The sequence below is a fragment of the Danio rerio genome, chromosome 17 (assembly GCF_052040795.2).
Source record: "Danio rerio strain M-AB ecotype USA chromosome 17, GRCz13ab, whole genome shotgun sequence".
Lineage (NCBI taxonomy): Eukaryota > Metazoa > Chordata > Actinopteri > Cypriniformes > Danionidae > Danio > Danio rerio.
The window spans coordinates 40,472,501-40,487,894 of NC_141037.1; the positions used below are offsets into that span (position 1 = coordinate 40,472,501).

The 15,394-nt window shown below is 37.6% G+C and overlaps 1 protein-coding gene across 10 annotated transcripts in view; it reads right to left on the bottom strand.

The window, feature by feature from the left end:
* The window catches only part of slc24a4a (solute carrier family 24 member 4a), a 104,726-nt gene that overhangs the window by 27,752 nt on the left and 61,580 nt on the right, over window positions 1-15,394 (bottom strand). For all 10 annotated transcript variants that reach the window (NM_001017770.2, XM_087288998.1, XM_087288996.1 and 7 more), the window contains 7 exon segments: window positions 1,410-1,463; window positions 1,547-1,572; window positions 2,130-2,204; window positions 5,907-6,010; window positions 6,094-6,178; window positions 8,552-8,626; window positions 8,899-8,975. In NM_001017770.2, the coding sequence (NP_001017770.2) occupies window positions 1,410-1,463; window positions 1,547-1,572; window positions 2,130-2,204; window positions 5,907-6,010; window positions 6,094-6,178; window positions 8,552-8,626; window positions 8,899-8,975 (496 nt within the window).

Below are 15,394 nucleotides of genomic sequence, written 5' to 3' on the forward strand. Positions count from 1 at the left end.
ATAATAACAAATACAACTTAAACGGCTTTAAGAAAGTGAAACATGATATGTAACACTACATGAAATGTTTCAAAGCAATGACATATTTTATATGACGTCTAACTAATTTCATTCATCGTTTCATAAACGGATAGTTTACCCCAAAATGAAAATTTACTCACTATTGACTCACTTTTCACTTGTTCCAAACTAATGTGAGTTTCTTTCTTCTGTCGAACATGAAAGCAGAAATTTTGAAGAAAGCCGAAAACCTGTAACCATTGACATCCATAGAAGTCAAAGCGAACAGTAAGGAATAGTTATGGTGGTTACAGGTTTTCAGCCTTCTTCAAAATATCTCCTTTAGTGATTAGCAGGAGAAAGAAACTCAAACACATTTAACTGGCAGTGTAAACAGGGCCTTAGAACAAGTGACGGGTGAGTAAATGCATTAATGCATTCAGTGTGTTGGAGGCTTGAAAAGCAATTCATCACTCTCAGGAAACATACAGTACATATACAAGTTGTTTCTGATTTTTTTTTGTAAATTTAGGATACATTTTAGTATGAAAGTTTTAATGAATCATGATTTATTCATGAAAAGATCAGTTTGCACATTTAACGCGGTTATTTTTGCATATGCATGGTTAGTGAATGAAACCTACTGTGATTCAATGTCCCAAATAAGTGTTTTGAATGATGTTTTGTGGAGGAAGGACAATATTGTCAGTCGAGTGCATTATTATTATTTTTTTTGTAATCTTATTGGTGCATTGCAGTACTACTGAGATACAGCATCAAAAAAACATGGACAACAACAAAGAAAGAGCAACATGTCTTTGATGTGTCCTTAAAAAAGCATAAGAGACTAAAAGTCTACTTTCTGTGATTACATAACTTGTAAGTGGCAACATATTTCAGACGATTGAAAAAGTGACATTTAAGAAAATGGTAGTATATAAAAATATTACAATTACTTATTTGGAACAAAAAATGAAGTTTCATAAACTAATTTCGAGAGGAGCACGTGATATGATTGACTGCAGCCGGCCACTCATCTACGCTCATTAGCTAGCCAATCAGAACGATCCAAACTCACTATAAATAACCTAGCTAAGATCTACACCCCTATCTTCGTTTTCCGAAGAAACCCCCCATCCACCCCTTCTCCTCCTTTCCTCTTTTGCCGAGGGGAGCTCTCGAGAACACCTGATCTCGTACTCCCCTCACATGCTTCATGGACCTGGCGGGAGCCCTGGGCTCAAGGTTCTCAGCTCAGGGTTCTCTCCCGGGACAGCATGCCAAACCTGCTAACTTGCTAACAAGTTGTCAAACAGTATCTAAGTGTGAACTCTTGAAAATTTATCATATTCAAAATAACCAAATCAGATGTTTAAACGAATGAGTACACACACTGAACGAGGACTCACTTCATGACAATGATGTAGCCAAGATACATGACAATCAGCACCAGACTCTCCCACCTGCAGAAACAGAGAAAACAGCCAATCAGATCTGTGCCTTCAACCAATTAGGATAAGGTAAACACAGACAGAGGTCCACTTACCACAAAATCTCATCATCGTAAATAAACTGAAAGAGATGCACAGAGATTGTGTTAATATTCACTGAGTAGCAGCAGACAATAAAGATCTCAGAGCATGTCTAAATTACTTAAAGTACTTTTTCATAGATTCCCTTCACAGATTACATTTTGAAAGCCTTGAACCAAAACAACCTGCCTCAGCTGACCAATAATAGATTGCACAATTACAAACTTAAAGATGTTTTCAAGGGGAAAAAAAGCAGTTTTTCTTATACACACACACACACACACACACACACACACACACACACACACACACACACACACACACACACACACACACACACACACACACACACACACACACACACACACACACACACACACACACACACACACACACACACACACACACACACACACACACAAAATGTGTATGTGATTCCCATTAAACTGGTTAAAAGCACCAACGTGTACAAGAATCTGTCTTTTTATAACCATTTATGTTACTGCTAATTATCATTTTTTCTATGGACAAAGTTAATAGGGTTTTACTTGAAGGCTCCACTTGGTTATCAGATCTCATTAGAATCGTGACACTTACTACAATGAGGGCGATCACAGAAATAATGTAGTAGGAGGAGTCTCTGAATACAGCATACTTGGTGAGGAAAACAACCTAGTAGGGAAATAGAAGAGCTTTGTAAACAGAAGCCAACAAAAACAACTTTTTCCCTATATTTAAAGTCTCATGTCTACTTTACCCTCAAGTGTGCCTACAGGTCACAACAAAAATATCACAGCGGTAAAAGTTTTTTCCTGAATGTGACTAAAGTATTAGAGTTATTTAACTATAATGTTTTTAAATATATTTTTAAACATTAAAAGCCTGTGTCCCTCGGGGCATTCTGTGGAGGGTGCTCTGGGAGTATGGGGTCAGAGACACTCTGTTAAGGGCTGTCTTGTCCCTGTTTGAAGAGATTAAGAGTTTAGTTTACATTGCCAGCAATAAGTCAGACTTGTTTCCAGTGCATGTTAGAATCCGGCAGGGCTGCCCTTTGTCACCAAATCCGTTCATAATTTTTATGGACAGAATTTCAAAGCGCAGCCTTGGGCTGGAGGGGGTCTGGTTCGGGGACCGCAGGATTTCATCTCTGTTATTCGCAGATGATGTTGTTCTGTTGGCTTCATCGATGACGGACCTTCAACATGCTCTGGGATGGTTTGTTGCTGAGTGTGACGTAAATGGGATGAGAATCAGCACCTCCCAGTCTGAGGGAATGGTGCTCCACCAGAAAAAAAGGTTGTTTGCCATGTCCAGGTTGGAGGACGGTCCTTACCCCAGGTGGAGGAGTTCAAGTATCTTGGGGTTTTGTTCACGAGTGAAGGAAGGATGGAGTGTGAGATTGACAGGTGGATTGATGCAACGGCAGCAGTACCTCCTACTACAACGGCAGTCAATCTTTGTTCCTATTCTCACCTATGGTCATGAGCTTTGGGTCATGACTGAAAGGGTCAGATCTCGGATACAAAACGAGTTTTCTTTGCAGGGTGGCAGGGTGCACCCTTATAAATAGGGTGAGGAGCTCTGTCACCTGGGAGGTGCTCAGAGTAGAGTCGCTGCTCCTCCACATCCAGAGAAGTCAGCTGAAGTAGCTCGGGTATCCGTTTTACGATGCCTCCTGCATGCCTACCATGGGAATGGTTCCAGGCATGTCCCACCGGGCGGAGGCCTCGGGAAAGACCCAGGACACACTGGAGGGACTATGTTTCTCGGCTGGCCTGGAAACGCCTCAAAATCCCCCTCAACTCTGGAGTTCTCTCCTAAAACTGCTGCCCCCGCAAGCCAGCCCCGGATAACCGGATGAAAATGACATGACATTACATTGAAAGAAATAGTTTTCCCAAAAACTGAAAAAGATCCTCATTCGCAGTATTTAACAATCACTTGGTGAACACAAAAAATTATATCTTGTTATAGTATCATAGTATTCATAGCATTTCCTTTGTCTACCATTAAAGTCGATAGATACCGCTTTTTATTTATTTATTTTTGTTTTTACAATTATCAAAACACATTCTTGCGTGTTCAAATAGAGAAGGAAACTCAAACAGCGGTGAGTAAAAGCTGAGTTTCATTTGTTTGTTTTGTTCTATCCTTTGAAGTAAAACAATCCACTTTTTAAATCTGATAGGAAATAAAAAAGCAAGCCTGGAAAAGTCATTCTTCTCACCCCGTGATGCTTGGCTGAAAACATGAAAAGGTCAAGAGTGGCAGAAGCTATAATAAAGAGCTATGAGAGTAGCCCGCAAATAGCACACACATGTTGGCGATGCAGAGGATCTTGATCACGAAGTAAAATAAGACCTTTCCTCTTTTTCCTATTTTTTTCCCATATCTACTGTACCCTCAAGTATGGTCTCATGCCACAACAAAAAGACAAAACTGTCCAACCAATAAGCATTTAAAAAGCTACTGTATTTCTTGGACCTCACTACAACAACAAAGCTATTTACAGTGGGGAAATAAGTATTAAACACATCATGTTTTTTCCTGGGCATAATATTTCTAAAGAAGCTGTTAATGTGGAATTGAACCTGATTTGGATAAAAACCCAAACAATACAAACATAAAAATAAAACAAAACCAAAATAATATGAAAAAATTAGCTGTGTGTAATAACAATGAAATGACATGAGGAGAAAGTGCTGAAGTACTGAAACCAATTTAATACTTTATATAAAAGTTTTTTTTTTGTGATGGCAACTTAAAGATGTCTCTCATATGGAGAATGAAGTCAAATGAATTTCTCAGGTGTGAGTTTTTCAAAGACTTCAACAGAGTGTAAAAATCTTGACGGTTCTGTGGGTCTCGTCTATCAAATCTGAGTAATTTAATTTAATTAATTTATAATTTTCTATTAATTTATATTTTCTATTGGATTTCAAGGTGACTGGCTGGGTCATTCTTCTACAGCTTGATTTCCCTTCTCTGAAAGCATTTGAGAGTTTTCTTGGCTGTGTTTTGGATCATTGTCTTGCTGAAATGTCCACCCTGGTTTCATCATCATCATCCTGGTAATGTAGATATTAGACTGAATCAGCTAACATGAATTTACAGTGACGAAGGGCAGAAGGTTACTTTTTAACTACTGAGAGATTTCAGCTGCTGTCTGGGCTTTCACTGCCTTTTTACACCTTCCTTTCTTCATTTGTTCAATACTTTCCTACGTGTCATTTTGTTTTATTGTGCATAACTTAATTGTAAACTAATTGGATTTGTTTTCTCGCAAATGAATTTATTAGGTTGTTACCAACATCCAGGGAAAACTTCAGATCAACGGCACCTTTAGAAATATGTTTTCTGAGAAAAATGGTCACGTGATCAATACTTATTTTCCCCACGGTATCTGTAATTTGGCACAATTTTTACATATTTTAAGTCTATGTAAAATACTATTAAGTGTAGAACATTATCATTTACATCATACATTTACATTGAAATCATCATTTACGTCATTACTTTCAAGAAAGGATTTTTTTTCCTTTTCAGATTTAAAAAAAAATATTTTTTTTCATTAAAAAAGGACAGTTTACCCCAAAATTAAACCGTACTTTCAATGTTTTCAAACCTGTTTGCGTTTTCTGTTGAACACAGAAGGTGATTTTTTGAAGACGGTTCGAAAATGGTAGCCATTGACAACATATTTGATTGTTTACTATGAATGTCAATGGCAACCGCTTTGTGATATTTTCCCCTAAAATATTGCCTGAAGTTGTCTTCATTTCCTTGTTGAACACAACTGAAGTTGAATTAAATTGTTTGGTATCATTGAAAGTAAATAAATGGTGAGTAAAATTTTGGTCTCCCGGGCTCTGAGATTTGTTAGGGAAATTCAAACTCAAACCAAAACAAACTGTTACAATTGGCTTAAGATTGGCAATCAAAATTCAGGACATTGCAATCTGCAGAACCTGGAAACCAAAAAAAGCTGGAAAACTAGTAACCATTGAATTCTGTACTATTGGTTTTGTCCTATTAAATTCAATTTGAATTTATTTGACTATTCGGTGGTCTATTTTTTGTTTGATTTAATCAATAAGTCAATGGTTACAACTTTCTTCAGAATATTTTCTTTAGTGTTCAACAGAATAAAGAAACACAAATATTTGAAACTGCTGGAGGATGAGTAAATAATGAGAACATTTTTATTTTTGGATGAAAAAGAATCCAATAAAAAGACTCTTTAATCCTGAGCAAAATAGGCAACGTTGTGATCACACAATCCTGTGATGCTCGGCTGAAAACATGAAAAGGTCAAGAGTGGCAGAAGCTCTAAAAAAAGCCAAGCTGTGATAAAGTGCTCTGAGAGTTACTCACCTGCCCCGCAAAAATCCCACACACGCCGATGATGCACAGGATGTTGAACACGGCTGAGCCCACTATGGTGCCCACCCCCACATCTCCATGTGTAATGAACACACCTGCAGAAAAACGAGAGGTTGTAATGGCAGCATCTGCTGACACATGACTGATGCCCATATAAGCACCTGCACGTGTTGCTCACCGATTATAGAGGCGAACAGCTCAGGGGCGGAGCTTCCAGCTGCCATGAAGGTTGCTCCAGCAACATCTTCACTCAGGTGCAGTTTCTAATGGAAGGGAGGAAGAAAGAGGAAATGTGAGGGCCATAATTAAAAGGCCTAAATAGACTCTAGAGAGCTGTCAGTGGGCTGGCTGAATGACTAGCAGCTGGTAAAGGATCACTTAGCTCTAAAATTTGATTTGTCATTACTTTCCCCCCCTTTATTAAATAAAAATTAGCAGCATAAAAATTTTATCTGTGAAATATTACAATTTAACTTCAACTGTCATCTCAGGTTATCGTATATAAGGGGAAATTATGTTGCAATTTTTTTATTATGCCAAGTCATGTTATATTATATTATGCTATTTTATCATTCAGTGCTAGCAGAAGCCAGAACTAATATATATTATTAGATTTAAATCTGTGGTGAATTTAATTATAGTAATTTTGCATTTAACTACACTAATTATACTAATGATCACTGAAGTGATGAAAACAGCCTCCCTATTAATAAAGGAATAAATATTCGGTGATTACTTATACACTCTCCACTTGTTCTAAACCTTGTTAAACACACACTCAAATAAACAAAAACAAACAAAAAAAAGAAAACTGAAAATCAGCTGTCATTGCCTATACCATAGTATTTTTTTTTCCTACCTAGATGTAAATGTTACCGGATTCCAGCATTCTTCAACAAATCTTTTGCGTTTTACAGAAAGAAAAAAAAAAAAAATAAACAACGATTTTGAACTACCTGAAGATGAGTAAATATTCACTTTTGTTCAAACTGTAAGTTTGAACCTAGTGGTTCAACTAGATATTGTACACCTGGTCCAAAACACACGCAAGCCCAGGTAGAAGACATCAAAAAGAGTGTACCTGACTATGCCTAAAGAGCAAAGCAACGGCACGTCGTAGAAGGAATATTTTTGTTTAACAAACACCTAAAATTTATAATTTTAGAACGGCTTCTATTTATTGAACAACAGAACACTGACAATGATCACCTCTGGTACACCTCGTGTGCTTTATTCAGTGTTAAATGCTAATAATGTGAGTTTGAATGCCATTTCACATGACATTTATTGCCATACTACTGAAAGCAGCAGCAGAGAGTTCACCTTAAATCTTGAAAAACCATTTGAAATTGAACTTTTTAACTGTGACTCAGTGCAAGCCAACACATATCAGTTATTCAGCATGTACATTTAATCATGTTAATGAGGTTTAATGTCTTAAAATTCGATTATAAAGCTTAGCATTTCATTGAAGTGCAGTAAGTGCACTATTCTGTGCTTCTGAATGGCTGTATTTAAATTTCTGTCATGTTTCGTCTGGTGCAAACAGCAAAAAAGCTTACTGCTGCAAATCTCGTCACATCATGTTGTAAGAACAAGAAGTTACAGTGCAGCCTGCTATCCTAATGCTCATGTTCATAATATTTATATTATTTGCTAATTTATAACCACTTTATGTGGAAGTGTGAATCATCGTCTCTTTTCTGAGTCTGGTACTGTCTACTAAAGGTCGCATTTCCATCACAGATGTATACTTTGAGAACCTTCCTCACTGAATGAATGAAATATGCTGTTTTCCAACAAGGCCACCCTGGGTGCTGAAATCTAATTGGCTAAACTGACCATGGGTTGGTTAAAGAGACCAAAACAAAGACAGACCTTACGACAAAGAAATCACATTTTTAAAGCGGAATATCTGAGCATATCTTTAGCATTGTTTTTCAGATAAACAAAAACTTGTTTAGGTTAGCATGTTTGTTAAATATCCTTAAACATATAGCATTTTTATGCTTTAGAAGATTCAAAAACGTACATACTTGTATGGTCATGTTGTCATTGCATTAAACATACATTGAAAACTCTTCCGTAATGACCCCTTTCCAAACTACATGAAGCAAACAAATGACAACATTTTCATTATTTGACTAAACTGTTCCTCAAGGAAAATTGCATAATTAGGCTGGTTTTAAGGTCACGTCAGTGATCAGACATATTTCTTGGGGATATTTTGACACTAAACACAGACTAATTGACGTGCAAGTAATAAGTCAGCTGGATAACTATAACCATTTATAACAGGATTCTAAAAGATTATGCAATATTAGAATAAAGCTCTCAGCAGGCAGTTTAAAGTCAGACAGTAATTTGTCTTAAAAATGTATTGTAGAAGACGATGTTTCTGTTACAAAGACAGTTCTCTGATGGCTAAGGCACAGCGGGCTATCAGGATACTAAAACCTACTTTTAGAAGCCTCATCTCTAGTTTAATCCCCATTAAAGCACCGCCTGTCCAAATTAAAATAAATAAATAAACCAAACATCCTGAGTTTTATTATTATATTACAGGATGGTGCAGGAATATCCAGCTTTACATGAACAGTTGGAAGTCATTGTTGCAGCTGTAAATTCATTCTTACCTCACAAATCTTCTCAAGAGAGGTTACAAAGTAGTCATCACAGACAATAGCAAGGGCCAGGAACATATATAAAGCCTGCAATGTGAACACAATTAAACCAATTAATGAAACGATAAAGAGATGCACTAGAATAGCCTTGCACACAAAATAAATCAATTACATGCCTAAACGTGCTTCTGTTCTAAGCAGTTAACAGGGTGGCCAAAGTCGTGACCGGCCACAAATGCTGACAAACTATTTATAATTGTCATAAAATTGTGAGACATGCACAGTTTAACCCGGATGACAAGGTCAACCGGTGTGCAGGGCTAGATGTTGATTGACGTGCGCACACAACGTTCTCCTACCGCAAATATGTGTAGCAGTACAGCTCCTTGCGAACGCTGTTGGTTGGTGAATAGATCCTCGGGGAACTCGTGGATAGCTGCATTGAAAATGAGAAAGGAGGAGTCACTTTGGTGCAAGTTGTCACTTTCCATAAAAATGATCCAGATAAAAACCTGATGGTACAGTCCATAAAGCCAGATCTGCATAAGATTCCAGGAAACGATTGGAATGTGTGGGCAACAGAATATAAATCATGCCCTAGAGATGGGCAACTTAATCATAATGCAAGATAAACACATTGTTCACGTGGTACACATGGTCACTAGTGCATAGGACTGAATGTATTTGACAGACTAACATACACTACAGCCAAGGGTAAGCATAGTTAAAAAAAAAATAAATAAAAATAAATAAATTAGCAGTGCATGAAAGCATGTAGTTCATACTGTACATAGCTTTGCTAGTGGGATGTTTTGATCTCTGCCCCTAGCATTCTTGGATTTAAGTGGGATGGAAGAGGTTTAAGTAACATGGGTTTTCACAGCATGTTTCAATCGCAGATTCCTGATAATATACGTATTTGTTGTGGTCCTCAAATCTAATTACAGTGACTGTCAAGACAGTAGATAATAAAATGTAAAACGTGCTGTACAAAGAATAGTTTGATTCACTTGACTACACAGCGTTAAAGTCCGCATGAAATCAAAATTTACTATGGCTGCGCCCGAAAGCATAATCAGCTGACTTATTGCCACGCTTCCTTATCAGGCAGTGACTCTGGAGGCAGCGTTTTAGCACCTCGTAAAACTGATTTCAGACAGACTTCTGAGATAGAATAACGATTTAATCACAAATAACCAAAGAGAAAGAGCTTTAGTGAAACTAAGAGAATATTTGAGAATACTTTTTGATAGACATGCCATCAAAACTGGAAAATTATGGTCAAAAATGTGTTTACACACAAGATGATACCTGAGAGGCGCTTTGTCTGAAATGTAAAACACAGTATTGTGGGTTATTGAAGGCAGTGAAGGAAATTTGATCAGAACAAGCTTCCTTCGGGGACTAGTGTATATTCTTAGTCTTAAGGTGAACAATTAATCCATGCAAGTTAATTAACTAAAAATATTATGTTCAAATTAAATGAGGTATTGTTATCTATACAAAGTCCCCATGAAATAAAAAACTAAATCACATGATTTTGTTAGCTCACATTGCTAGTTTTGTTGAACAATTCTTCTGTACATGTTGTTGCTAGATCAGATACTACATACTCATACTCTTATTATTATTATTTTATTTTTTATTTTAATTTATCATATTTTTTTAATTCTCTAGATTTTTTTTAGTAGTGCACAGTCCTGTGTTATTTTGTCAATTTGTTGTTTGATATAGCACTTTGGTCCTGGAAGAACATTTTTTTCGTTTCATTGTAAACTGCACTGTGTACTGTTGAAATGACAATAAAAGCCAACTTGACCTGACTTGACATATGGTTGCAGCTGGAAGTTAACAAAAATGATTTATTTTGTTTAATTTCCCATTAATTGTATTTTATTAACATTTATCCCCATTCCAACCCTAAACCCAAGCATCACAGTAACGGAAAAACAGTAGTTGTACCGAGTAACGTATTTGTTCTCTATTAAATTACCCAATAAATAATATTTTTAAAAGTCTACCCCTACTCTGAACTCACCTGTCAAAGTACTGTAAAAATATGAATTTTTATACAGTGCCATAAAAAAAATGCTATATCGCACTTCTGAAGTGTATCCTGTTTAGACTACCTCCTCTGTATATGTCATGAAATCTGAAAATGCACTTCCTGTTTTTTTGTCAGATCACGTACAGTATAGGAATTGGTCATGGCTAACATACTTAACCACGTCACTCCAACTGTCAGTTTTGACAACAAACAGAAACGTTGAGGAGGAGTAGTAAGGTTGTAATTGCACTCGCCAAACTCATTTCCGGATATTTCTGAATGAAATGTCTAATTTACTACATCCAATAAGCTCGCAGAAGAAGCGGTTCTCATGGTGGTGTCTAAAATAAAAGAGTGCAAAAGCAAGAGCCTTTATTCTCTGTGCGTTAACCGTGGTTGAATGAATAAATACTAGAAACTCATATACAGCTAAAAATGTTAGAAGGAATGTGGAGACGACATAAAAAATACGATTTTTTTAAAAACACTTATTTATGAAGAAATGTTTTGGAACAAACTTTTTTTTCTGATTCAAAACAGAAAAAAAAAAACTCTCGCACGCACTGAGCTACTTCAACAACACTGGAATACATCACATCCGGTCAGCCAGTCGCATACGATCTTGTGGCAGGAGTTGTAAAATTTTTCAAATATTTTAAGGCATCTGTAGCTCAAATCGGATTCGAAATTTCCACATACAGAGATGATGAGAGGGTGCTCGCTGCAGAGCCATTTGAGGAGAGCTGAGCTCCAGCGAGGGGGAGCATGAGCTGTCTCTCCTCCTCCTGTAAGCTGTTTTAATGCGTACACCAACCCCACCACTAACCCTACCCCCAGTGACATCACTCGTAAAAGAAGTGCAAAAAAGGTGGATCTCAAGCTTAAGCTCCCCCTCGCTGGAGCTCAGCTCTCCTCAAATGGCTCTGCAGCGAGCACCACTTGGAGATGATCGGAACTCTACGCAGCTCCTGGACAACTCTCCATTGTCATATGCAGTGGAAAGGCGGCTTTACCATGAAGTTTTCTAATACCACAGCCTCTTCTGCAGAACAGAGTTACCACTGATTTCCATTGTACATTTTTCCTACTAGATCTACCTTCATCTGTCAATTATCATCATTTTGTAACAGCTTGAGAGCGAAACAAATGTTATTCTTGAGTGAACTATCAGGTTTTAAATCAGTGTGAGCTGGAGGAGACTTTTAGCATGTTGACTTGACGTTCTTTCATCTGAAACAGAAAACTGAGTTAGGGGAGGGCTTTGTTTTGGCAAACTATTGATAAGGAGGGATGTGGGTAAAAATATGGTCAATGAAGCAGTCAACCTGACATCCAAAAAGAAAAAGCCATGAAAAACGAGGAAGCGCTCAGACTTTGGCCTTGTTTTCACAAATATATTTTAGTTTTAAAACACATAAGTTTAGCTGCGGTTTTGCCTTTTGTCCAGGCTACTATGAAGTTTTCGAGCGCCGAAAACAGAGTGGCTGCGTCCGAAACCGCATACTTCGATACTTTATAGTACGCTAAAATCAGTATGCGAACAGAGTAGTATGTCCGAATTCAAAGATTCGAAAATCAGAAGGCGAGAAGTACCCGAATGACTTGCTACTTCCGGCGAGATTCTGAAGTGTGCATCCCATGCACGCTGCGCTATCCCATAATGCCCCGTGAGAGAATTCATGAATGGATGTGAGGCGACGCAACTGACGCAGTAGGTCACTTGACCATGACAAAATGGCGGATGTAGTAGGTCCGAATTCCATTCCAACTTTTTACATTCATACTGTATAGAACGTACTTTTATAACAGCCGAGTAGTACGTTTAAATTCAAATGCAGTACCTACTGAGTAGTAGGCAGTTTCGGACACAGCTAGTGTTTTTTGAACAATCAAGAGGCCATTTTAGTTTTAAAACACTGCTGCTCCATGTCAGTGTGAATGGGGTAAAATGGAGACATCTGAAAACAGAGGCATGGCTGCAGACATCTGATTGGGACTTTTCCCTCAATATTAAGTGCACTAAGCAATTTCAGTCTTGCATCCTTTTATTAAGTTCAGACTTTGCAAGTTTGATAACTCTTGAGGACACATCTAGTAAATCTTCAAAGGGAACAGTGTAGGCTACTTTATAACCTCATTCATATCACCCTGGCTACATCGTTTCACTATCTTTACAATAAAATGAAGACATGATATAAGAAACTATCAATTTTCTTTTTATTAATAAAAAGTTAACAGACACCAAAAATGATAAGGCATTGTGTAGCTACATATTTATATGACTGTCATCTTCACTGTATGCATTTTTACTGAGTTAACAGAGTCTATAACATAACCCTCCTGCCCTCCTTTCATTTTCATTGAAAAATACGAAGCATACTGTCTCTTTCGCTGAGTATCAGTTTTAATAATCAATAACGGCCATTATAAAAGATTAACGTGCAATAGGTTTATACAAAATAGGAATTAAAGGCAAGCCATCGGTCAAATGTGCAGAATTAGTGTACATGGTTACTGTCACGATCCCCAGCGATCGTAACTAATAAGATCGCTGGATCTCATTCACAATAACCATGGACTACAAATCCACCATTTCTGGACTACATTTTCATACATGCACTTCGCTCACACAAACACGCTTCCTCGTTCTGACTGATTACACTCGCGTCACCTTAGGATTGAAGTGTTTTGACCTTAGCCTTAGTTGCCTTTTTGTCCATTTTCCGCCTGCCTTTTGCCTGATACTTTTGACCACAATTCTGGACTTCCTTTATACATCTGTTTGCACCGGTGTTGACCATTGCTTGCCTGACTACTCCAATAAACCTGCAAGTGGATCCTCGCCTCAGTTGTCTGTGTCACTCCCTGTGTTACAGTTACATTAATTAATAAATTAAATCATCTTTGCACCTAGTCAAAACCCGTTACCTGAGAACAAGTATTAGATTCAAAAGACCAAAGAGTTGTTAGAGACCAGATGAATTAAATATCACATTTAACAACTATAGTGAGATGTGATCTAGATGATATCTTTGATGAACTGTCAAAAGTGTGCTGCTCTCACCGGGGGTTTTGTGCTCGAAGCATCGCTGACTGCCTGGGGCTCAGACCGCCGCATACACTGCAGCGAATGCCAGAGAGTGTATGTGGTCATGTGATGTGCGTTTTCAGCAGTGTAGTGTGGACGGAAAGCTTTTCAGAAATGCTAGGGGAAACTGTAAAGTGGATGTGGATCGTTTTCATTCTAAAACCCCATTTTAAAACTAAAACGTATTAGTGTAAACTAATTTTTCGATTGAAGAATACCAAAACAAACTTTTTCCCCCATGGATTTACTTCATGGATTCATTGTTCACCTAAAAAAATAACAATTTGTAATAGTAAAATATGTAAATCTAACAATGTAAATCTTCATTTTCGATATTTTTGTTAAAGCCCTATGACATGATAATGGTATTACATATCAAATGATAAAGGGTAATGTTATATATTAACTATACCTAGGCTCAGTATTTTGTATTTTATGTGCCACACAGTAATCATGATTTATTTATTTATTTATTCATTCATTCATTCATTCATTTATTTTTACAAAATGTGAGTCTAAAATAATCAGCATTAGGTCACATATGCTGTCGATAGAGCTTAACTTCGTATGGAACCGACAACATTGCTTTAAATCTGACCGAAATGCCTCCAGGCCTTCTGTTCAAGCAATCTCTCTAAACATCAAAAACCCCCTACAGACACATGGTTGGGCATGTCACACGCTAGTGCATTCTGCCATGGCAGCTCTGATTGTGACCTGGGCAGCCCTGTAGGTCAAATAATCCCCAATGGCACAAGATGATCCCTGTCAGGGGCTTGCTAATGAAGCTCACAATATAAATCAACATCACGCCATAATCCATACAGTCATCTGCCCTCTCTTTAGCTAATGAGGACTTTTCGGCACTTTCAGTCTACTGATGGGAAATACATTGCCACAAGTTGATGTTCTGATTTGTTGCTAGGTGTTGCCAAGCAGTAGATGAAGAGTTATGAAGCTATTGATGGGCAATCCCACACCAAGGCTGCATTCCCTATGTCCTAATGCCTTTTAAAGGGTTTTTGAAGGATATATATCGGAACACACTTTCAGATTATCTGCCCTACAAATTATACATGCTTATACTATGGGCCCATTGACTGCTTGATTATGATTGGCTGAAGAACATTCTAAGGGGATATTCACACACCGCTTAGATGTTTGCATCTAAGCAGTTACACAATAGTCAGGGAAAATGTGCCGCCTCCACCATGTTGCAGTCAAATAAAACTGCTGTCATGCCAACTTGTTACTGTGAACAGAAGCTCGCAATGGCTTTGAGTTACAGCATTCTATTTGGTTCATTGCTTTAGAACTGACATTAATGAGCAATGCTTTATGTAAATGTCTTAATATATTGCTGTCGTGCAGCAAAAGACAAGCAATGATCATCCATGTTCGTCAAGCGAATGTTTACATAGGAAAACAATTGAAAAGTAAAGGAGATAAAACAGGTAAAAATACCTCCTGAAGCCGATCACACCGCACGTTTTATGTCGCTAGGGAATGACTGAATCAGCTGCCTATTGTGCACGAACATTGCGGTTTGATATTGGTATAATTTAAATATTTAATCATATTGTGATATTCAAGTTATACAGCTCTAGATAAGTCAAAACAGTAACCATTAGTCTCTCCTCCATCTTTAAAAGTCTCCGTAGTTATCTTGACCAGTTGTTCTCAAAGTGGAGGTCGGGACCCCCTGGGGGGTTGCGGGACA